Below are 20,760 nucleotides of genomic sequence, written 5' to 3' on the forward strand. Positions count from 1 at the left end.
CTACTGATGTAGGTTTTACTTTTGTTTTTGTAGCATCTTTAATCGGAGTGTCATAATTTCGATTGTTTTTCGCTTTGTTGACACATTTCTCGCAATTAAACTTTTTACCATTGGTTTTCAGATAATCCAGGCTCTCATTGTCCATATTAGAACATATCAAATGCAAAACAGTTTTACAGGTATCACACTGTACACTGACCTCGTTACGAGGAATTGATATTTGACACTTCGAACAGACCGTCATATTTATAGTCACAATAAACACTTAAAAAAAAAAAAAAATTAATACGCACACTAAACTTTACTAAACTAACAAACGTCTATACTCATCGAATCATACGAATGAACTGAAATAAATACATATATATATGAATATATATAAATAGATCTAATCAAATTGGTTTATTGTTTGTAAACCTCAAAATCTTCTATAAAAAGTATTTAATTGCACTAGAAAATATACAATTGCTATAAATACATATAAATATATATTAATACAACCTAGTTTGTAATTTGTGGTATCGGTACTTTTGATAGACATCCTATGTGCCAGTTATATAAAATATCAAGTATTAAATTTAAAACATATTATTTTATTTTATACATAAGTACATAATTTACAAATGCATACCAATTTAAAACACATCCATAGTAGGAATAAAAAGTAATAAATTAAATTGTCGGGATAATTATCAATTGAAAATTGCATAAGGTTAATAAGTTTTTTTTATTTAGCTCTCAGTCGGTTACTAGACAGCTCGACAATAAATCAATTACATAATCACACAATTAAGGTTAATATAAGTTGTTACTTTTAAAAAGTCATGAAAATGTATAATAAGGTATAGGCCTAAGGTATAAAACCTCGGCCATTAGCAACAATTAAAACAAATTGTATTTGCTATTTTCATTAAATAAGGGCTCACATCGATCTGTTATTTTTAAATTAAAAAAAACCTATAAAAAGTTACGATTAAAATCTGTTAGGTATTCAACAAAGACAGCTTATGGCAATACATGAATACATATTTTAAAAAAGCCAATTAATTTTAATAAATAGTACCTACTAAAAAATAGTTAGTCATAAAGAAACATTGAATAATGATTACAAGTACAATTAATAAAACTTTATTATGAAAAAAGACAGTTTTAATTTGTCAATAAGTATGTAAATCAAATGTTCTGTTAAACCTATGTGTCATACTGAATTACTGAAGCTAAAAATATTTATTGAGTTAATTAATGCATATAGGTACAATATTTAAAATAAATTGTTATACACTTAGGATCAGTTTGAAACAATGATATACCTATCATATTATTATCATGCACATGTATACCTAATATGAAATAAAAATGTAATAAAAAATATTAATGTATATGTTCAATTTGTGTTGAATATCCACTTTAAACTTTATGGTATAGGTACCTATGTTTGTATTGAAATATAAGTGTGGCTACTGAAAACGATGTATTCACTTGAAAGTACAACAGAAAATTTGCAATTGAGCAATTTACAGAGCTCATTTGTATGTACCTCTATGTAGGTTCTACAGTCACGCATAACCAATGTAATTAATCGTTGGTTGTATGATTTGTAATTTGATGGTATGTTTTTGGTCTTAGAGTTCAAAATTGACAAGTCTGTTCACTATAAGAACCACTGGCATGACATTGCGTTCTGTAAGTTCTTCGTGTTTTCGTATGTGTGTATGAGTGCAAACGCTGTTATGGCATTGCGCTTTGTAAGTCCCATCTCGTGTGGTGAATCATAGTTATAAACATAAGTCAAAAATATGCATCGCCACAAGTATTGCAACCGCTACAAACGATATTTACAAACATACAAGTAGTACCTATACTATAAGCAGTGAAGTGAACAATTTTGAATAATCATGTTGAAACTCCAATTTGATTTACTAAACCCGATGCGTATATATGAAATGAGCAGTTACGTTTACACTTATGTATAAATACATTCACATATTGGATGATGATATTATGATATTATATTTTATATTTTAAAATCAAATAGTTACTTGAAGTGTATATACAATTAATTTGTATTAAAATATAGCACTATTAAACGTTTATACATTTTGATTTAATTTGAATGCTATCGCACATATTTTAACAGAGCTGTAGAACATTTTCAAAAGTGTTATTTGAGCCAAGGAAATTGTTTTAAAATTTTATTAAAACAGATAATAAAAACTTGAGATGTAAGTTAAATGTTGAATGTCAACTTAGCAATGTTTTCTTCCGTTGGAATGGAGAAAGATACTAACATGAAAAAATTTTTATTTTTATTCAACAAAAACTAAATCAAATTATTTTTCTATGACTACCTATTTTCAATATTATTGACGGCAGAATACAGTTAAATTAAAACTATGGCGGTCATATTTATTCTTTATATCTACTATAAAATTGTAATTCTTGTATAAAAAAAAATCAGTATTATTTCTATTTACAAATGAACAAAAATAAACTGGTATACATACTCGTTTAGAGATAAAAAGTTGTATTTTTATTGTTTCATAGGAAGACTATTTTTACATAGGTAAATTAGTTAATAGAAACATTAATGACCTTTTTTTCACTAATAAAAGTACCGGTATGACAAATTGTAAAAGCTATATAAGTATTGAATTTTAAATTTTGAATAGTTTAAAGACAAATGTCAGTCAGCGAGGTACCTATTAAAGATATCGGCATGCAAGTGCTATTATTTCTGGAAGGTTAGGTAAAAGCGTAGACCGGTAACTACGGTAAGTTTACAATAAAACGTAATTTACAAATACGTAATTTTCACCATCACTGGGGTATGAGTACCTACACAAAATTGATGTATAACACATATGATAATGTTATTGTACACTACTAAATAATTGAAACACGCTGTGAGGTGGTTAACAACTATACTTTATTTAAACACTATATTAATACAAAAAATACACTGATTTGTGGAGGTTCTGTAAGACTGACAACGACTGACTCGCCTTTTGACCGCTGTGGCTCAAAACTGTCCACGCAGCGGAATGCCATATACATAGGCCGTGCTCGTTCCCATGGTTACATATATATGTCTACGAAATGCTTATATTTAAAATACTTATATTACTTATATTACGAAATGAAATGGGTTTATAACAATAGTATTTAAATTACAATGGTTAGAAAAGTTGAATTAAACATATTTAAATGGTAATACATTTTAAACGATGAAAATATAATACTCAAAAAATATTTTATGTAACAAATAGTAGTTAATACAACCAAAAATAATACGATTTTGTGAACTTACATGAACAAATTTGTGTTTGAATTTATGTATGCAATATACTAATAACAAACAAGTTGCTACAATATCCAAAGAAATTGTTGAGTATATTATACTTCTAATGATGAATTCATTGCCTAAGAGAGAAAAATGTACTTAGTCTCATATTGTTTGAATTAATAATATATGATGTTTTTTATTTACTTGTTGTCTTTGGATGCATTGGTGTATTGCAGTTGTCCTCGACACTACAACAGACTGTGATGTTTTGGTTTTTTATTACTTTAGGAGGAGCAGTATCAACACACTACCTCCCACATTTATTATTTCCATTATTTTGGTAAATACAACCCTATGTAGTATTGTAATCCATTTTTAAACCTATTTCGGAAACATTTAATAAAGATATGTCTGAGTTTATACTAACTGATATATTTATATTTTTGATTTCTTCTCCCGATGGCTTAAGTATTACTGTTGGAGTATATAACGTGCACGAATTCGGTAAACTAATAGTTCCTGTCCCTTTTAAAATATGAAATGTTGTTGACGGAGAATACTCTAAAGTGGCTTGTATTTCGGTAGGTTAAACTTAAGCACGCCTACCTCGTTTATTTCAATTAAGTGGCTGACGATATTTATACCTAATTCTATCTAGTTAAGGAGTAGTTGGTTAGCTATTCCCACTACACGAACCGATCTTGTGAACCGCGGGTTGTTGAATTGGTACAAATAAAGTTCTCTAAGTTATATTTTACAGGTCCTAGAAACTTATGAAATGCGTTCATAAACTAACGCAATTGTCACGATATAGAAACGTATCCAAGGTTTATTAAATATTTGAATAGTAATAATATTATACAGTACACTATCAGAGTAACCCTATGTTACTTAAAAATGTAGAGGTGACTGTTGCCTCCATTTCACGATTCGAACTCGACTGATTGGCTATGCCAAAGATTTATATTATTGTACTCTACTTTCCTGTGTTCTGTCTACCTAAGCAAATTCATCAAGCGTAACATAAATAACACGTCAGTAATCTATAAATCGTTACAGTTTTTAGTTTTTCAAAATAAGCATTGTTATTTGATATGGTAAATATGGTGTACAGAACATTGTTTTGGAAGTACAGTATTATTAGTCAATTTAAAAAGCTGAATTTCGCACAACTGGTATGTTCTCAAATAAACCAGCATACCCAAGGTGCAATATTTTATTACTAACCCCTAGGGTGCATAAATTGTATTCAAAATCAGAAAAAGATATAAAATGTTGGTTAATAGCAGTTTATTTTATTATTATATTGGTACTTTAGGCACCATATTTTTTTTATAGTTATTGACTATTGTATTTGTAATTTATTTCTTCTTTTCTTTGTTATTTTTTAATATTTTTTTTCTCATTTTTTTCTTTAAATGTTAATACTGTTATAATGGTTTAGGTATGATAATTTAAATATTGGAAGCTTATAAAAAAAAATTAAAAAAACTAGTAAACATTATATTTAACAAACAGGCGACTATAGGAAGAGTAGTATTATTCATTATTTGGCACCTATATTTTAAGTGAAATAGTTTAATACGCATAATATGATCGTAGCTTAATATTTAATAATACAAAGTTCATAATAAAAGTAATAATAGACTAATACATTATTTTTCAACAATAATATTATCTAAATTTAAAATAGTTTAAGACATAATATAGTATTATTGTCATTTAAAACAGTAATATAATAAAAGAAATCTTACTAAACTGTACGCAAGTGATGTTTTAAATGTCATTTATCTGAAAATCATTCTCATAATATTAAAAGAAAATTATTTTCCTAATAATATTGATCAAATACAATATTTTGTAAGACATATCACACACACACACTGATATTGTAAAATACGACTATAAAAATAGTTAAATAATTAATAAATCACAATGTAAAATGCAATTACATTTTTATACATAATAAAAATACTTATTAAAAAAACAGTATGCACTATGCAGCACCATTAACAAAAAAAAAAAACAAAAGTTAGTTAAATAATTTAAATAGTAAGAACAGCAATACCAGTAATGAATTACTTTACTTACTAGCAATTAATTCGTGTTAGAGGGGTTTTTTATAAAAATATTTCTAAGACATGGTTATTCAAAATTAAAACTAAATTATATTTGCTCTGGATTTTTACAATCATGCTTATTTGTAACTTTTTATTTACACTTACTTTCAACACGTTATTGATAAAAAAAAACTGATGTGTGTATTACCATGTGAGTATATAATGCAATATACAGTCGACACAGTTAGAATGGAAAAAATGGTTTATTTTAAACATTCGAGCTAACGCTTTTGAATCACGTTCGCACATGCATACTGCAGATATATTACAATATTACATACATTACTTCATGTTGAGTATGTACATCGTCCATATTTGGACTATGAAAAGTAAACGGTTTTTAAGAACTAAATTTTAATTTAGTAGTGTCGTATACCCACTTTTCGGTGGTGTACCTCTACCGACGTTTGAGGAACCAAAAGACCATAAATTAACCGGTTACAGTTTGGATTGAAAGAATACAATAATGTAAGATTACATTCACCGTTTAAACCTTAAATCCTCAACGACCATGAATTAACCGGTTACAGATTAGATTTTAAGGAGTACGGCAAATTGCGTGGCTACTCAAACAGAACAAATAATTTTTGGGGGTCGGAAACACTTTTTATTAAAAATTAACATAAATAAAACACTTAAACTAATTCGGATCGCCTAGCCCATATTACGACCGCCACACGGACGACCTCTCGTGCCTGCGTTTACGGCGACGTTATATACAAAATATTATTGTCGCCTCAGCACGTTTAGCTTCCCAGGCTTGACCTATCCTAATATCTTAATTGCTAAAAATATTCCTACCTAAGTAAAATAATTATACCGACGACTGTCTACAGTATACGACAGTCCCCTTAGTTTTTTGAAAAAAATGCCCTCATTTTTTAAGGCTATTGTTACATAAAAATGTCTTATACTACGTTAAAAACTAACTTATTTTATCACTAAGTTACTGTCTCGGCTTATTCGCGTCGTTAACTATACAATATTATGCTTAAATGTTAATTTTAATTTTACTACCTATTTCAAAAATAAACTTTAAATATGTGCCAATGATAAAAAAAAAACATGAATATAATTTTATGAAAATCTATTGATTGGTCCTTGTTTGGAGTAGAAAATAGTCTTCTGAGAGATTCTTCTCGGTTTGAAGTTTTAATATTTTTATTTCGACAAATAGCAGTAAACGTTTGTTATTGTTCCTCTTAGGGTAATCTGTTATCTATGGTATATATTTGTTTATTAGTTTTGTAGTGGTTTACTCTGCTTCCTCTTCTTCTTTTTTTTTATATAAGGTACCGAAGTATCGGTTTGGTTATTTCTTGCTGGTTTTTTTTTTTTCTGGAATTTTGATTTTGAAATTTTTACTCTTATATCTATGTGTTTGCTCTTCAAATCTTTACTTGTATGTTGTCTTTTTGTATGAAAAATTAATTTCCTTTTTATATTTATAGTCATAGTTTAATGCTTATAATTGTCTACTTTTAAAATATTAAATTCGTCCCTTGTCTCAGTGGATTGTGGTGACTCGGTGACTCATGAATTTTTTTGAATATGCTGAAAATACATTCTATTTTTTTTTTTTATTATACATACATGTGGCATACAGACATACATAATAATTAATATTATACATATATACGAATGTTACAATTATATTTATAATTATACTTATATTTAATTGTTTTTGTTAAAAAAAAAGGTATTAGGTACACGTGTGTTAGGAAATCTTGGGGGAAAATTTAAATTGGATACTTACATTAATTTCCAGTAAATCGTGGTATTTGTATATTCGGAATTTTCATGTATTATATATTTATATATAAGCATATTGAAAATGTTAAAATAAGTAGTCTCCTCGTAAAACTTTTTTTTTTTTTTTAAATAGATACAAAATCCATTGGTTTTTGTTTTCTAGATATGCTACTTCGGTCGTCTTCTTTTCTTGGTTGAATTTATTTTTTAACTGTAACGCGATTCCTTTTGACATTATGAGACATTTACTAACGCAGTGACCAATTGCAATATTACCCGGTAATGAAAAAAAAAATATTTACTGCAATTTCAGTATGAGAACATGAGAACTTTATCCTGTCATTGTTGCAGAATAAAAATTTTGAAATTCATTTAATTTATTTGAATAACTAAGCGTAACTATATTCTCTATTATTTCCTCGTAGTCATGATTTATTTCTTTAATAGGGTTTTTTTTTTTTTTATAAGATAGAATAACCGATCGGTTGGAATTCATTTAAAAATTAATTTGTTTTCTTTAATTCTAGCCAAGTCCAATGTGTTTTAATATTTTGCAAATATTCTAAATATGTACCTGTAGTGTCTTTTAAAAATATCGATAAACGCTTAACTTTGTCATTATCGTCCTAATTATTTATTAATCCCGCCTTTTAGTATTATTTAAAAAATTGTTGTATGTCCCCTTAACCTGAAAAGTTGTCTGGTTTTATTATCATATTATTGTTGACTATTTTACTTTTATTAATTTTATGTGATTGGTCAGGTGTTTTTATTTCAATTATTGGTTTATTGAAAAAGGAGTTATTTAAATTCGATTGCATCTTGTTTGTTTCTATTATAACTCAATATCTTCGTAAATATTTTCCTTTTTATTGATTATTTCACCTGAATTTATGTTATTATAATCGTGAACAATGTTTTGATTTAGTATATTTTGATATAATTTAAAAACTATTTCGGTTTGGGCAGATAATTTATTTGCATTAATAGATAACTTGTTGTTAGTTTGTCTAAAATCGTCTTAGATTGATTCAGAAGTTTTTGTATTTTCGTTATTTGATTCTGTACTAGAATCACTTAGATTAGATTCTGCTAGTTAATCTCTAATCTCAATTTTATTATTAAGTGATTTCGTTTGAATAGCGATTTTTTCTACTGCAGTTAGAGTGTCCTCAATATCGTCTAATTCTACAACTCCTTTATAGTATCTTGATAATCTAGATCTCAAATTGTCAACAGCAGCTGTATTTTTTAACTGTTTGGATATGTATAAATTAATAAATGCCGGTTAGTTTGGAGATTTTTAAATTTAAATGATATTCGTCATTCATAATAACATAATGAGATATATTAACGTATATTGGTTTTAAAGAAATTTATTTTGGATTAAAAGGGCTCTTATTTGTATTAATATATTATACTTAACACTAACTACTCAATTTTTAATTTAAAAAAAATGAAAATATTTTGTTTAAAATAAATATAATTTTGAAAGACAAAGGAAAATGAAAATATTAAACTAAACTAAAAAAAAAATAAATCTCACATAAATTTGTTTTTAACAATCCTGATAATAATATGTATGTACCTTCAAATCGTTGCTCACCTTAGCGTATACGTGTAGGCGCACGGTTAGCAAAATTGAACTCACGCGGATGCGGTACAAACGTTATCTTGTCGGTAAGACAAAAATCGAACGCGTATTAGTTAATTAATAAGTATACACGCGCACACAAATAATTGTTTTACTTCAGCTAGTAAAAACTGCTCAGGGTTATTCTACCCAAATGTATATAACTGTCGCACTTCAAAAATATTCAAAAAAAAATATTGGTGTACTCACGAAGTACAAGTGTTGTCTTTTCCGAAAGACCAAAAAAAATCGAACGCGTACGTATTCTTCACTCGGTATACGCACACACAAAATCGCGTCCTGGGCTTCTACTGCACCCAAAACACGCACAAAAAAAATATTCAAAAAAATTATTAGTGTACTCACGAGGTACAAGCGTTGTCTTTTCCGAAAGACCAAAAAAAAATCGAACGCGTACGTATTCTTCACTCGGTATACGCATACACAAAATCGCGTCCTGGGTTACTCCACCCAAAACACTTGAACAAATTAATTTATCTTAACTTGCGAAAAACTCAAAAAATTTTCTGCGCTTCAGGTTACTCCACCCGAAACACACACAAATTGTCGTACTTCGACTTAAAAGGTATAGTGTGCCAAGGGAACTTTACCCAGACCACACGAAAAAAACTGTTGTACTTCTTGTACATAAACACTTCAAAAATTAAACGTGCCAAGTGCCAAGGTTGAGGTACCAGGGCACAAACACAAAACAAAAAAAAAAAATGTTTCCGACCGTAGATAAGAACCCCGTTGGGCGCCACTGTCGTATATGCACTTTTTGAGTGATATAGATTGATAGAAAAGAGTATGGCAAATTGCGTGGCTACTCAAACAGAACAAATAATTTTTGGGGGTCGGAAACACTTTTTATTAAAAATTAACATAAATAAAACACTTAAACTAATTCGGATCGCCTAGCCCGTATTACGACCGCCACACGGACGGTCGTCGTACCCACGTCCTCGCGGAGCGACACTCAGCGACGACCCGACCTCTCGTGCCTGCGTTTACGGCGACGTTATATACAAAATATTATTGTCACCTCAGCACATTTAGCTTCCCAGGCTTGACCTATCCTAATATCTTAATTGCTAAAAATATTCCTACCTAAGTAAAATAATTATACCGACGACTGTCTACAGTATACGACAGTAGCCTTCAGCTAAATAAAAAGTTATATTATAATAAAATATTAATTTTGTTAATGTTTAGTTACTATTTGTACTTAAGTACTTATATGTTATTGCTGGGTGGCATAAAATGCTGGAACATTAATTATTAAACTTTTTTTTTAGTAGAAACTAAATATTAACAACAATTTGAAATTAATAAACAACTTTTTATTTATTTTTTATGCTCGCACTATTATTCCAAATAAGTTATTTATAATTTAAGTTTAAGAACAATAATAACCAAAGACATAAAATTACAAATATTTACATATTAATAAATTGTACATAATTTTTCAAATAGAATAGCAATAAATAACTAATAAGAAAATATGGTTAAATATTAAAAATATTAAAAACAATACAAATACGCTTCATTTTTATTATTATTGCTTGGTTTGAAATAGGCATTTAGTTGAACGTCCGGGCATTTATTTAAATAACTAGGCATTTGTCCCGGCGGTTAGTAAAATCGCATACAAATTAAATTCTCCGAATATTTGCCTAGACATTTATAATAAAATACCTGATTTGACTATATAGCTAAGACAATATAATCTAATAACTTCCACTCAATACCATCGCCGTTGCATGCTCTCATCTACATCCGCATTCGTCCACGGTCATCCCTTGGAAGGTTTTCATCACCAACCTTCCATCGTCGTCTTTGTAAAGCAACGACTGCGTACTGAGCTTGGTCGGAACGCAGCACGCGAGGGGAACTAATGCCGAATTGATTGCGTTTAACCGCGCCTGCGCTACCGCGTGGTTGGACGCGTTGAGGTGACTCGCCAACGGGAACTTACACACTCCCTCACAGTAGAACGCGTTGTACCCACCCGGTGCCTCGATCCAACTGTCGAACCCGATCTCCTTGAAATCTACGTACATCGGATACCGCTGGCAGATCTTGACCTTCCTTTCCGCATTACTATGCGGTACTGTCAGAGGGTCAACCGATCTTTTCCTCCGTCGCGTCATCTGTTCCGGCGTGCTCTTCTGGCCTGAACAACCATTCAATGTTATTAATATAATTATAATTACTTTATTGATTAACATTGTGACGTAACAGTATTGTTATATTTCGTGTTTAATGTCTATAATATTGTATTCGACGGATTCGGTAGGACCAAACTTATTATGGGCGTGTTTCTGTAATGGCGGTGGAGCGGTATAAACATCAAGAAAATATGCATTGATTCTAGACACAATCGTAATTTACTATTTAAAAAATCACACACGACAACGGTTTAGTTCAGGTGGTAAATTAGTTAGAGAAAATTGAATAAATCCTAAATAAAATGGACCTTAAATCAACATCGACGACTTTCGAGACTAAAGTATGGTAGCGTCAATAAAAAAAATTTCGATTATACTTTAGTCCTATTAGGGACTCTATTATGTTTTTTATTTTATTTATATTTATTTTCCTTATGTATATTGATTAGCGTGGTATTAATAAATGTTAATTGTAAAGGGTAATTTCAGATTTATTATTATAATTATTTGCGTTTTTTGTGGTTATATTAGAAAAAATATCAGTAGAGTGTACTGCTATTTTTGAAGGATAGATTTCATTTGTATACAAAATATTATTTATTGCTTTATATAAAGTTTTACTTTTATTATTCAAATAATGTGTTGCTTCTTTAATAGTTTTCCATATTTTTTTGGGTTGTTACTAAATTTTTTAGACTTTATCATCGTAAAAATCGAATTTTGTCTTAAATTAACAGTATAGTTAGAACAGAATTATTCTTACTTGTTCCGTCATCGGTGTAGATAAATAGTAATGTATTGTCAGGTGATACAAAATCAAACACGCTCAGCAAATGTGTGTGACTACCAGACTCCGTGACGCATTGTACTAGCATACCATGGTTTTCTTTGAAATTGTTCTTCGACAGTCTTTCTATAAATGGTGTAACATCAAAACTTTCGGTCTCCGAAATTGTTGATACATTAATCGATTTTGAACCGACAATTCTATAAATAAATTTGAAACGAATTCAATGATAGTTTAAAAAAATGTTTGTTCCATAAATTGTTTATCCATGACCAATATCAGAGGTATTCAAACTGTGCGTCATAAGGCTCCAAGGAATGTCGCGAATATTAATTTTGTTAGGGAAGCCTTTACGGCTTGTCTCACGGAAATTGAATACAAATAAGTATGATGACAATTAAATATATAATTTTATTCTAAACATAAGACATTTAATTTCAGTTTTCTATGCACAATTTATTATTATTAAATCTGTTGTCTTGATATTATAAATGATGTATTAATATAAGTAATCACCCTGGAGGAAAAGAAAACCATGTCCATTTCTGATAAAATGTAGTTAGTTGCATCATTGCATGTCCTTGTTGTACATTTGTTGATCTATACAATGGTATAGGGAACTATGTTCAGCTATTAAAAGTAACGGAAATAAGGTGGTGGGAATAAAACCAAGTCCATTTTCATCTGTAAAGAACACTTAAAAATTTGATTTCCTGTGAAATTACTATTTTGTGACATGGTTTACTTTACCTCCAGACTATGAAACATATTTTTCTTTCTGTATTCTTATTAATTTGAGAGCCACCTAAAAGTTGTAAGCATAAAAAGTATCCGAGGAATAATAAAATATGTTGAATACCTCTGACGTATACATGATAATTGTTCCTAACCCTAACCTGAGAATAGGTTTTGATAGGCCCTTCACGCCAGGTTTTACTATATCATGTAAAACCACATGAATTATCTCTCCATTCCGTAGTATTTGATCGTATTTCATTGTAAAATGAACTTCAGCAGCTTTAACCCGGTATTGTTTCGGTATCGAATCTATATCGAACTGTAGTCTATATTTCTTAGACTTTGCTTTAATTGGAGCCGGCCCTATAATATTATAGTAATAATTAACAAAATATTATATTTAAAAAAACAAATTATTATTATTCTCATTATTTATCAACTCTATTCTACTAAAATATATTAGCTCAGGATAATATTCAATGTAAATTATTATGAATCTATTCGATTTGAATGAAAAGATTAAAAATATGATACACAATATAACACAATTTAAATAAAATATAATAATTTAAAAATCAATATTTCAAAACTTCTTAATTATGAACCTTTGTTTTTATAAAGCCTTGCAGTATTTTCAGACGTTGTATGCAAACCAGACAGAGGAAAATGTGTTGTCATTTTTTGTGCTGATGTTGAATTAAACAGATCCATAGCGACAGACGGTATCTTTATGTTTTCATCTACCGCAGGTCTTTGGCTTAAACCTTTATAATAAAACGACAATTTAAAATAATTATTTCCATTCAATCATGCTTGAATTAATTATTGCAATAATAAATGTATTGTATGTATTATTTTACCTAGTTTCATAAGCAAATTTTTGTCCACTTCTTCGTATCCACCGATGGCCGATAATCCGGTGTGTAGCATAGCCAACAATAACAATATAGTAAACATCGTATCTAATTTCAAAACAATTTATAAGTATACAAATATTAAAGATACACAATATATACGCATTTGAAAAATTATTATTTAAAATTTAAATATAACCATTAACCACTGGTTATAAAAAACATAGAAATCCACATCTATATTTTATTATTTATCATAAATCATATTTAGACAATTAGATACAATAAAGTAGTAAATTCTACATAAATTTTTCATTAATTATTACATTTCAAATCATCTTACAATTTTACAATAGAAGCATTATAATATTCAAATGGGCCAGGGGGTTGATTGTATGAATGGTTCTATTATTTTTTATTTTTTATTATTGAGTACACTGTACGCCATAAAAAATAGTGGGTTCACATTTGTTATAACTATGTTCCAAACAGTTATGCCATATTAACATTCTTTTTTGCGTCCTATTTTACCTATATGAGTTTATTAAATTATCCGGTCACGGTATTTGTTATTGAACTCCTCCGAAATGGTATCTTGTAAATTTCATCTTTTAGGTTATTATTAGCTGTTATGTATCAATATTATTTACTAGTGTATAACAATGTTTATTCATATACTATTATTCAGTGAAAATATATTTGTTATTGTCAGTGGTGGTTTTGAAGAGAGGGGAAGGGCGTGCCTCAAATTTTAACTTTACATTTAAAATGTAAACAATAAAAAGGGAAAGTAGGTAACCACTCTGCTATATTTACAGTAGTATAGGTGTCGAGTGAACCTCGTCATTTAGTAACCCACTTTAATATGTGAGTTAAATTTTAATTAAATTGTACATATGAAAAACGATTCAGAGCTAAGACGTCCGACGTGTCTGTCAGCCATAATATCATTAGGTAAATTTTATTACCTAGGTATATATTATTTTATATTCAAAACTGGTTAAAATAATTAATTTACGTTTACATTTTTATTTTTTTTGAAGAACACGTTCCCGTTCACGTTTATTGAAGAAATTAATTACTACTACCTACTAATTATTATTATATATTTTTTTTCTATGTAGATTCAGGTTTTCTAAAAATACGAATTTCGTTCATGTTCATAATTTATTTATAAAAAATGAGTGAAATTCACTAAATATCAACGTGTATTCAGGAACGCATTTTTTCTGAACACAATTATAGTAATAGCCAACAGGGTATGTTGAAATAAATTTATAGATTTACATTAAATAGATAGAATGGTTTGAATATTATATAGGTTCTCGGAATAAAAAGTCAATAGATTAAAATTAATCAAAATGTTTTGAAAATGTCATTGTAACATTCTCTATACACAATATTATAATAGTTTACCGACGTAAAAGTTTCAAATCCCTACTAAAAGTATGTTAGAATTAGAATTATAACAAAATAACTAAAATTGCTTCATCGCTTAAAATGTTATCTAAAATTGAACTGTCTATCAAAAAAATTGTGATTGGATTGAATTTTTTTTTTTTAGACATTTTGGTTTCAGTATTATCAGCTATTATGAAGAACCTTATAAAAATTGAACACTTTATAAATTTTTAGCTATAAAATAGTTTACAAATGTTGGTGATTTTCAAGGATTTTGTCGAAATTTTGGTTTCAAATAGTTTATAAAAAATATGTAATTCAAACATTTTTATCTATCAATACACAAAAAACAGTTTTGGTACTAAATTTGCTAAACGAGGCTTAATGTTTATTAAACCATATAACTAGTTAATATTAATGTATTTTAATTTAAGATTGTGTTATTTATCTAATTCATGTTTATTGGTGTGGACTGTGGGTTCTGGGAGAAATTATAATTTATAATTTCGTAAATATTTTTTTTTACCTATTAGAGCCCTTATTCTATTATTTTGTATTTGTGTATGGCAATGTGATACTATGGAAGTTAGAGTGAAAGTTATTCTTATGAGGCATTTTTATTTTTTATACATTATGTGTTATTAATTATAGGTAGGTATTTAAAATATTCGAAAATTATAGCATTATATTAATTACCTATTGATTGTTTAATACCTATTAATTAGGTACTTATACATCTAGCGAAAACGCATACATATTACTCATTTGTATGTCTTCAATCTTTATATATGTTAAATATAAAAAATATAATATAAATATAATATAAAAATAACTTTCCCTTGATGTGCAAGTGTCAACAAAAAATAAAATTTCTTTAACCTAATGAAAACGCACTCATTGACAAAATCAGTTTATTTTATTTTTTATTTGTATAATAAACGGGTAAAGACCCTTTTGTGGAAACAATACAGTATAGGTTTAACATTTAAGTATTTTACAATTAAAACTCGATTTAAAACAATAATAATAGTGTTACAGTGATATGTTATAGTGGAGTATCCAGGGAAGGCTAGGGAGCTTAAGTCGGGTTTGGTATACATTTTATATGTAATAAAAGGCAGATTGAAAATTATTATATTTCTGAAAACGGCTTTGAAGAAACATTTTTTGTATCATCAATAATTTTTAAAGGTTATTGTGGTTACGTTATGTATTAACGACCTAGTATAAGGTTATGGATGTACAATATTCTGTTTACTTTGATTACAATTCAATTGAACATATTTTCATAATATAACAAGCTACTAAGAAATTAGAAAACATTAAATTAAATACAAAAGTTTTCAATCAATATTACCACTGTATCATATGGTATAGTCATCATGTGATCATTATGATAAATAAATAACAATAGTTTCTTACCTGATGTGGTACTGTATCGTGTACGTAATTATTGAGCTTGTTGACGTCGTTTCAGAAAAAAACTTATGTGTTGAATCGACGACTACCTACGATATCATAGGTAATATATTAGGAACGGAGTTGTACGACGCGCTATTTACTGTTCAGCTCACCAGAAAACTGTATATATTAATAAGAGACAACTGAAATAATGCACGTATTTAAAATATTATTGTTTTAAATGTGTATTATGCAGAAGAGTCGCGACACGAAATATTAATACATACAAGACGCGCCCGTTGTTGTCGCTACACGACCAAACCGAAAAGGAGACTATAGTGAAATGATGACCGTAGGGCTTCGGAGGGTCTATCAATCCATTGTGTACGTGTGTAAACATAATAAATGTATACTCCCAAGCTATACTGTGACCGACTGACCGACCGCGCCGCCGAAAATCGGCAGACAAACAGGCGTCCGCTCGGGTCCGACGTGAAGAGCGGGGGATCGTTGGGCTATGTTAGTGCATGTGTGCGCACCAGTTTTGGGGTGGGATTAAGGGTATTTGATGAACAATGGGCCGTGGTTTTCGTTTTCTTGGCCACCGATTGTGTACACCAACAACGGGAATATGACAAATATTGCTTCGTGTCTAAAGGTGCATACTGCTTATTAGTTATTATGCTTTTTATACGCGTTCTCGTGAAAACTTGATGAGCAAATGTCATTTAAATCATTGTCATTTTTAACCCTTTCAGCAACATCATCTCATTATAGTGCAATCCATCATAGACATTATAACAAAACATATTGTGAACTGTGTATTCATATACACCCGTGATTAAGACTGAAGAGTCTTAGTTCTATCGTAATATTAAAGTTTTTATTTATTCAGATGATAACTGATATTAAAAACCCATATGGCCATATTATATTAATAATTTGACGTTAGCCATTATTCAGTTTTTTTTTATTTGGTGTATGGGTCTCCAAAAGTATTATTATAGTGTCTATGGTAAATAGCCTACCTAGCGAAGGTTAAAACCATAATATTTGAGAAATTCAACTTCGGAGAATCGTCTTGTTGGCTTAGCATTATTCATAGAATTTTTTTATGACAGATGATACAGTTTTGAACAAGTTTTCAAATAGTTCACGAGCCAGGCACTTATAACTTATTATTTAGTACAGTAATTTAGTGCCTAATATACTATGTGATAAATATTATTTTATGATACATCAGATATAGTTTTTTTTATTTTACTGTCTGGAGATGTTTATAAATAATCATTCAGTCGCTCCCAAAATAAAATTCTGGATACGTGTCTGACAATAATAATATTATAAATCACAATAAGAATCATTATAAGTTAATAAAAACTAAATTAATACACAACAAATAAAAACTACTCTGTAAAAAAAATATAATTATATTTTATTCAATTCAATCACTGATAGTGTAAGTTATTTAAATGTCGATGTCTTGATTAGCAATCAACCGATACGTTTATAAGATTTTTTTTTGAAGTTAGGCACATTAAATTTTAAAAAACATACAGTTAAATAGAGGTCACTTTGTATTGTGAGTATCACGTATTGAACTGTCTTGACAGATGGTAAATGAGGTACCCATCGAACGGTGAGTGACATACTTTTGTTAGCAGCACGTCTAAACTGGTCCGTCGGACGGCTAGTATTGTTAGTGACACGTCTTGTATCAGGGTATACTATGCAAACTCCTTCATGAGTACCATTTTTTAGTCGAAGTTCTGCCAGTGAAAAAAAATCAGTTAAAATTGAGTTCATGTAAACTCCGTCAGTGAAGAATATCAAGTAACAGTATAAAATTAATATAATACATTAGGTATATAAAAAAAAAATTATAATTTTTTATAGTAATATAACAGTCTATATAAAATAATAATTAAGAGTACCTAATATGCCAAAACATATACATAACTTAAAAATAAAAGTCATCATCATAAAGAATTGTAATAAACATAAAATATGTACTTATTTATATTATGTTATGCTATAATATTTTGAACTGTGAACTAAATTATGTACAATTTGAAAATATTCTTTCTTCCTCCTCGGCGGCGAAGTGGTGGGAGAGCGCAGTAATGGTGCATGAGGAGGTGTAGTGGTGGGGACACGGTGTGGTCTGGCTAATAATCTATTTATCAATACCAATTTTTGAAATATTTACTATTTTTATGTAGGTTGGAAAATATGAAAATGATGAAGACATTTTGGTATTTTGATACTCACAAAGAAATACAATATTTCCATCGTGATCTTTTTTAATCATTTGTCGTTCTACATTATTAGAGTTAAAATGTTTTTTTTCACAAATAACGAAATTATTTTAAAGTTTTATCCAAAGATTACTTCCTATTAGGCTTTAAGTACAACATTTTAGGGGCAACAAGACCCAGATAATTTTTAATGTTTATTGCGACCAAAAATACAAAAGAAGTTGAAAGAAACTATTCTTAAAATTATACAACAATTACAATAGTATGTTTTTATATTAAAAACTAACAAATATGTTTGTGAAAACAAAATTCTAAATGTTATTAACTCTTGACAGTAATATTAATATAATTTATATTTCTATGTATATATACAAATGAATATCTATTCATGCCTCTATAGTCTAAATTCTTATATATATATATAATATTAAGATTTCAAACACAATAATAATTATTTATTTTGATATTTAATTTTCGTTTGTCTCTAAAATATTTAAAAATGTTTACCTAACAAAGTTCTGTTCGAGGAGCTTAATAAAATATAGGCGAAAAACTCAACTAAAATATTCACCTTTGTAAGCAACCGAAAGTTGATCCCTACCTTATCTTCTAAGGTTAGATATACAATATGGGTATATCCGTATACAATATGGGCTGACAAAAAGTATACGTACTATATTATATTATATGTACGTTATTTTTGATTTTTTAAATTATTATTAAATATGAATTACGAATTATTATGCATCACCTGGCCGTTGTTTTTAATTATACCTAAATAAACAATTAAAATTCAAAAAAGATTTTTTTTTTATTGAAAAAGTTATGATTTGATTCTAATTTGTTAATGTCTAATTCAGCTGTTAGACATTGTCTAATTTATTCATGTTTTTTTTTTAAATGTTGTCTGGTGGTTTTTATTCTTTCATAATATGTAGGTAGGCTTAAGAGGACGTGTCACTAAAACGGCCGAGAGGATGCGCTGTTAGGTGTTTTCACGATCCGCAAGCGCGCGACGCTTAAGTCACGCCTACCACTCGCAACCGGCCGACGACGACGACGAGTGCTCGTTCGGAAGCGCCGTTTATTAATCTACTATGATTCATATTTCATATCATTATAAAATTCATAATATTTTCACTATTCGATGATACTCTATGAACCGATTATAATTTAAGACACGGCTTACCTAAATGTATGTCCTAATACATAGATCAAAGAAATTGTATTATAACATAGCTTGATTTGTATTTATTGAAATATTACTTTTTCAAGTATAATACCTATAATAAAATCGAATTTAATAGTAAATAGAATAAAAACAGAGCAATTTAATTAATATTAATTTTCAGTGTCTTATTTTTATGTTCAACCGTTAAAGTTACATTAAAATATGATAATAAGTAATAACAAACATTGTATTAAATAATAATATGTAGGTAACAGGTATACCTATAGGCTATAATATAAAAATTATAATGAATTTGTGATGTACATTTGGCCTCGAATCTGATAATAGTAATTAGTATAATACCCCTGACTACAAAGTACAAAAATAGTAATAAATGCATCTTAGTTCTTTCTGGAATTAGGTTGATATTATTAATATTACTTTTATTTTACTGAAAATAAAAACCACATCAATCTTTAAATAGATGCATGTAATACATTCGTTACATGTCGCATTTAGATGCCTAGTCCAAAGGCTTGTAACGGGGTTGGGGAACCTGTTATATTTAAATAATTCAGTGAGGGTTTTCAGAGCCCTATGAATTATATTTTAACCGTAACTCGGGAGCTTCAGGAAAGATAAGTCAAATATCAAGCTAAAGTGAATATGTTTATTATTACACAACAATTATTAAGTACACAATATTCTTAAACTACGTACATAATATCCTTCCACATACAATAATCATTCAATACGCATACAGCGCTTATTATATACGAATACTTATAAACTACTTAAATATCAAAAGATCTACTTACAGTATCGTCCTCCGGAGTTCATTGGTTAGCTGGTAGCTGTACTGGTCCCAGAACTAACCAACTTAACATTGTGTGTCTCTTTTATATTATATTACAATGTGTGTATAATGTATATATGTGTACCCGGATGACTATACTGTGTAAGCCTTCTTCCTTATTATTATCTACATCTATATTTGCTTATTATTTATAGTTAACTATATACCATTGTCGTATACGCCACGCAAAGGCTTGACGTATATAACAGATATGTTTCGGTTTCCGATTCTCCAACCGTCAAACAAGTAAATTATCGATACCTGCTGCATGAACTTTATTTAAATTATTCTTTTGGTGACCACGATGACGAGTACTGCACAAAAGATAATTAAAC

General features: G+C 28.8%; 1 protein-coding gene across 1 annotated transcript in view; it reads right to left on the reverse strand.

Annotated features, from left to right (window-relative positions):
- Window positions 1-10,358: 10,358 nt before the first annotated feature.
- The window catches only part of LOC111040783 (protein decapentaplegic-like), a 12,646-nt gene continuing 2,244 nt past the window's right edge, over window positions 10,359-20,760 (reverse strand). The window contains exons 2-7 of the mRNA XM_022324797.1: window positions 17,793-17,909; window positions 13,345-13,446; window positions 13,138-13,248; window positions 12,643-12,847; window positions 11,723-11,946; window positions 10,359-10,964 (exon numbers count right to left, since the gene is read on the reverse strand). Of these exons, the coding sequence (XP_022180489.1) occupies window positions 10,558-10,964; window positions 11,723-11,946; window positions 12,643-12,847; window positions 13,138-13,248; window positions 13,345-13,446; window positions 17,793-17,909 (1,166 nt within the window). The 3' untranslated portion in view covers window positions 10,359-10,557. The remainder of the gene's footprint in view (window positions 10,965-11,722; window positions 11,947-12,642; window positions 12,848-13,137; window positions 13,249-13,344; window positions 13,447-17,792; window positions 17,910-20,760) is intronic.

The sequence above is a fragment of the Myzus persicae genome, unplaced genomic scaffold (assembly GCF_001856785.1).
Source record: "Myzus persicae strain clone G006 unplaced genomic scaffold, MPER_G0061.0, whole genome shotgun sequence".
Lineage (NCBI taxonomy): Eukaryota > Metazoa > Arthropoda > Insecta > Hemiptera > Aphididae > Myzus > Myzus persicae.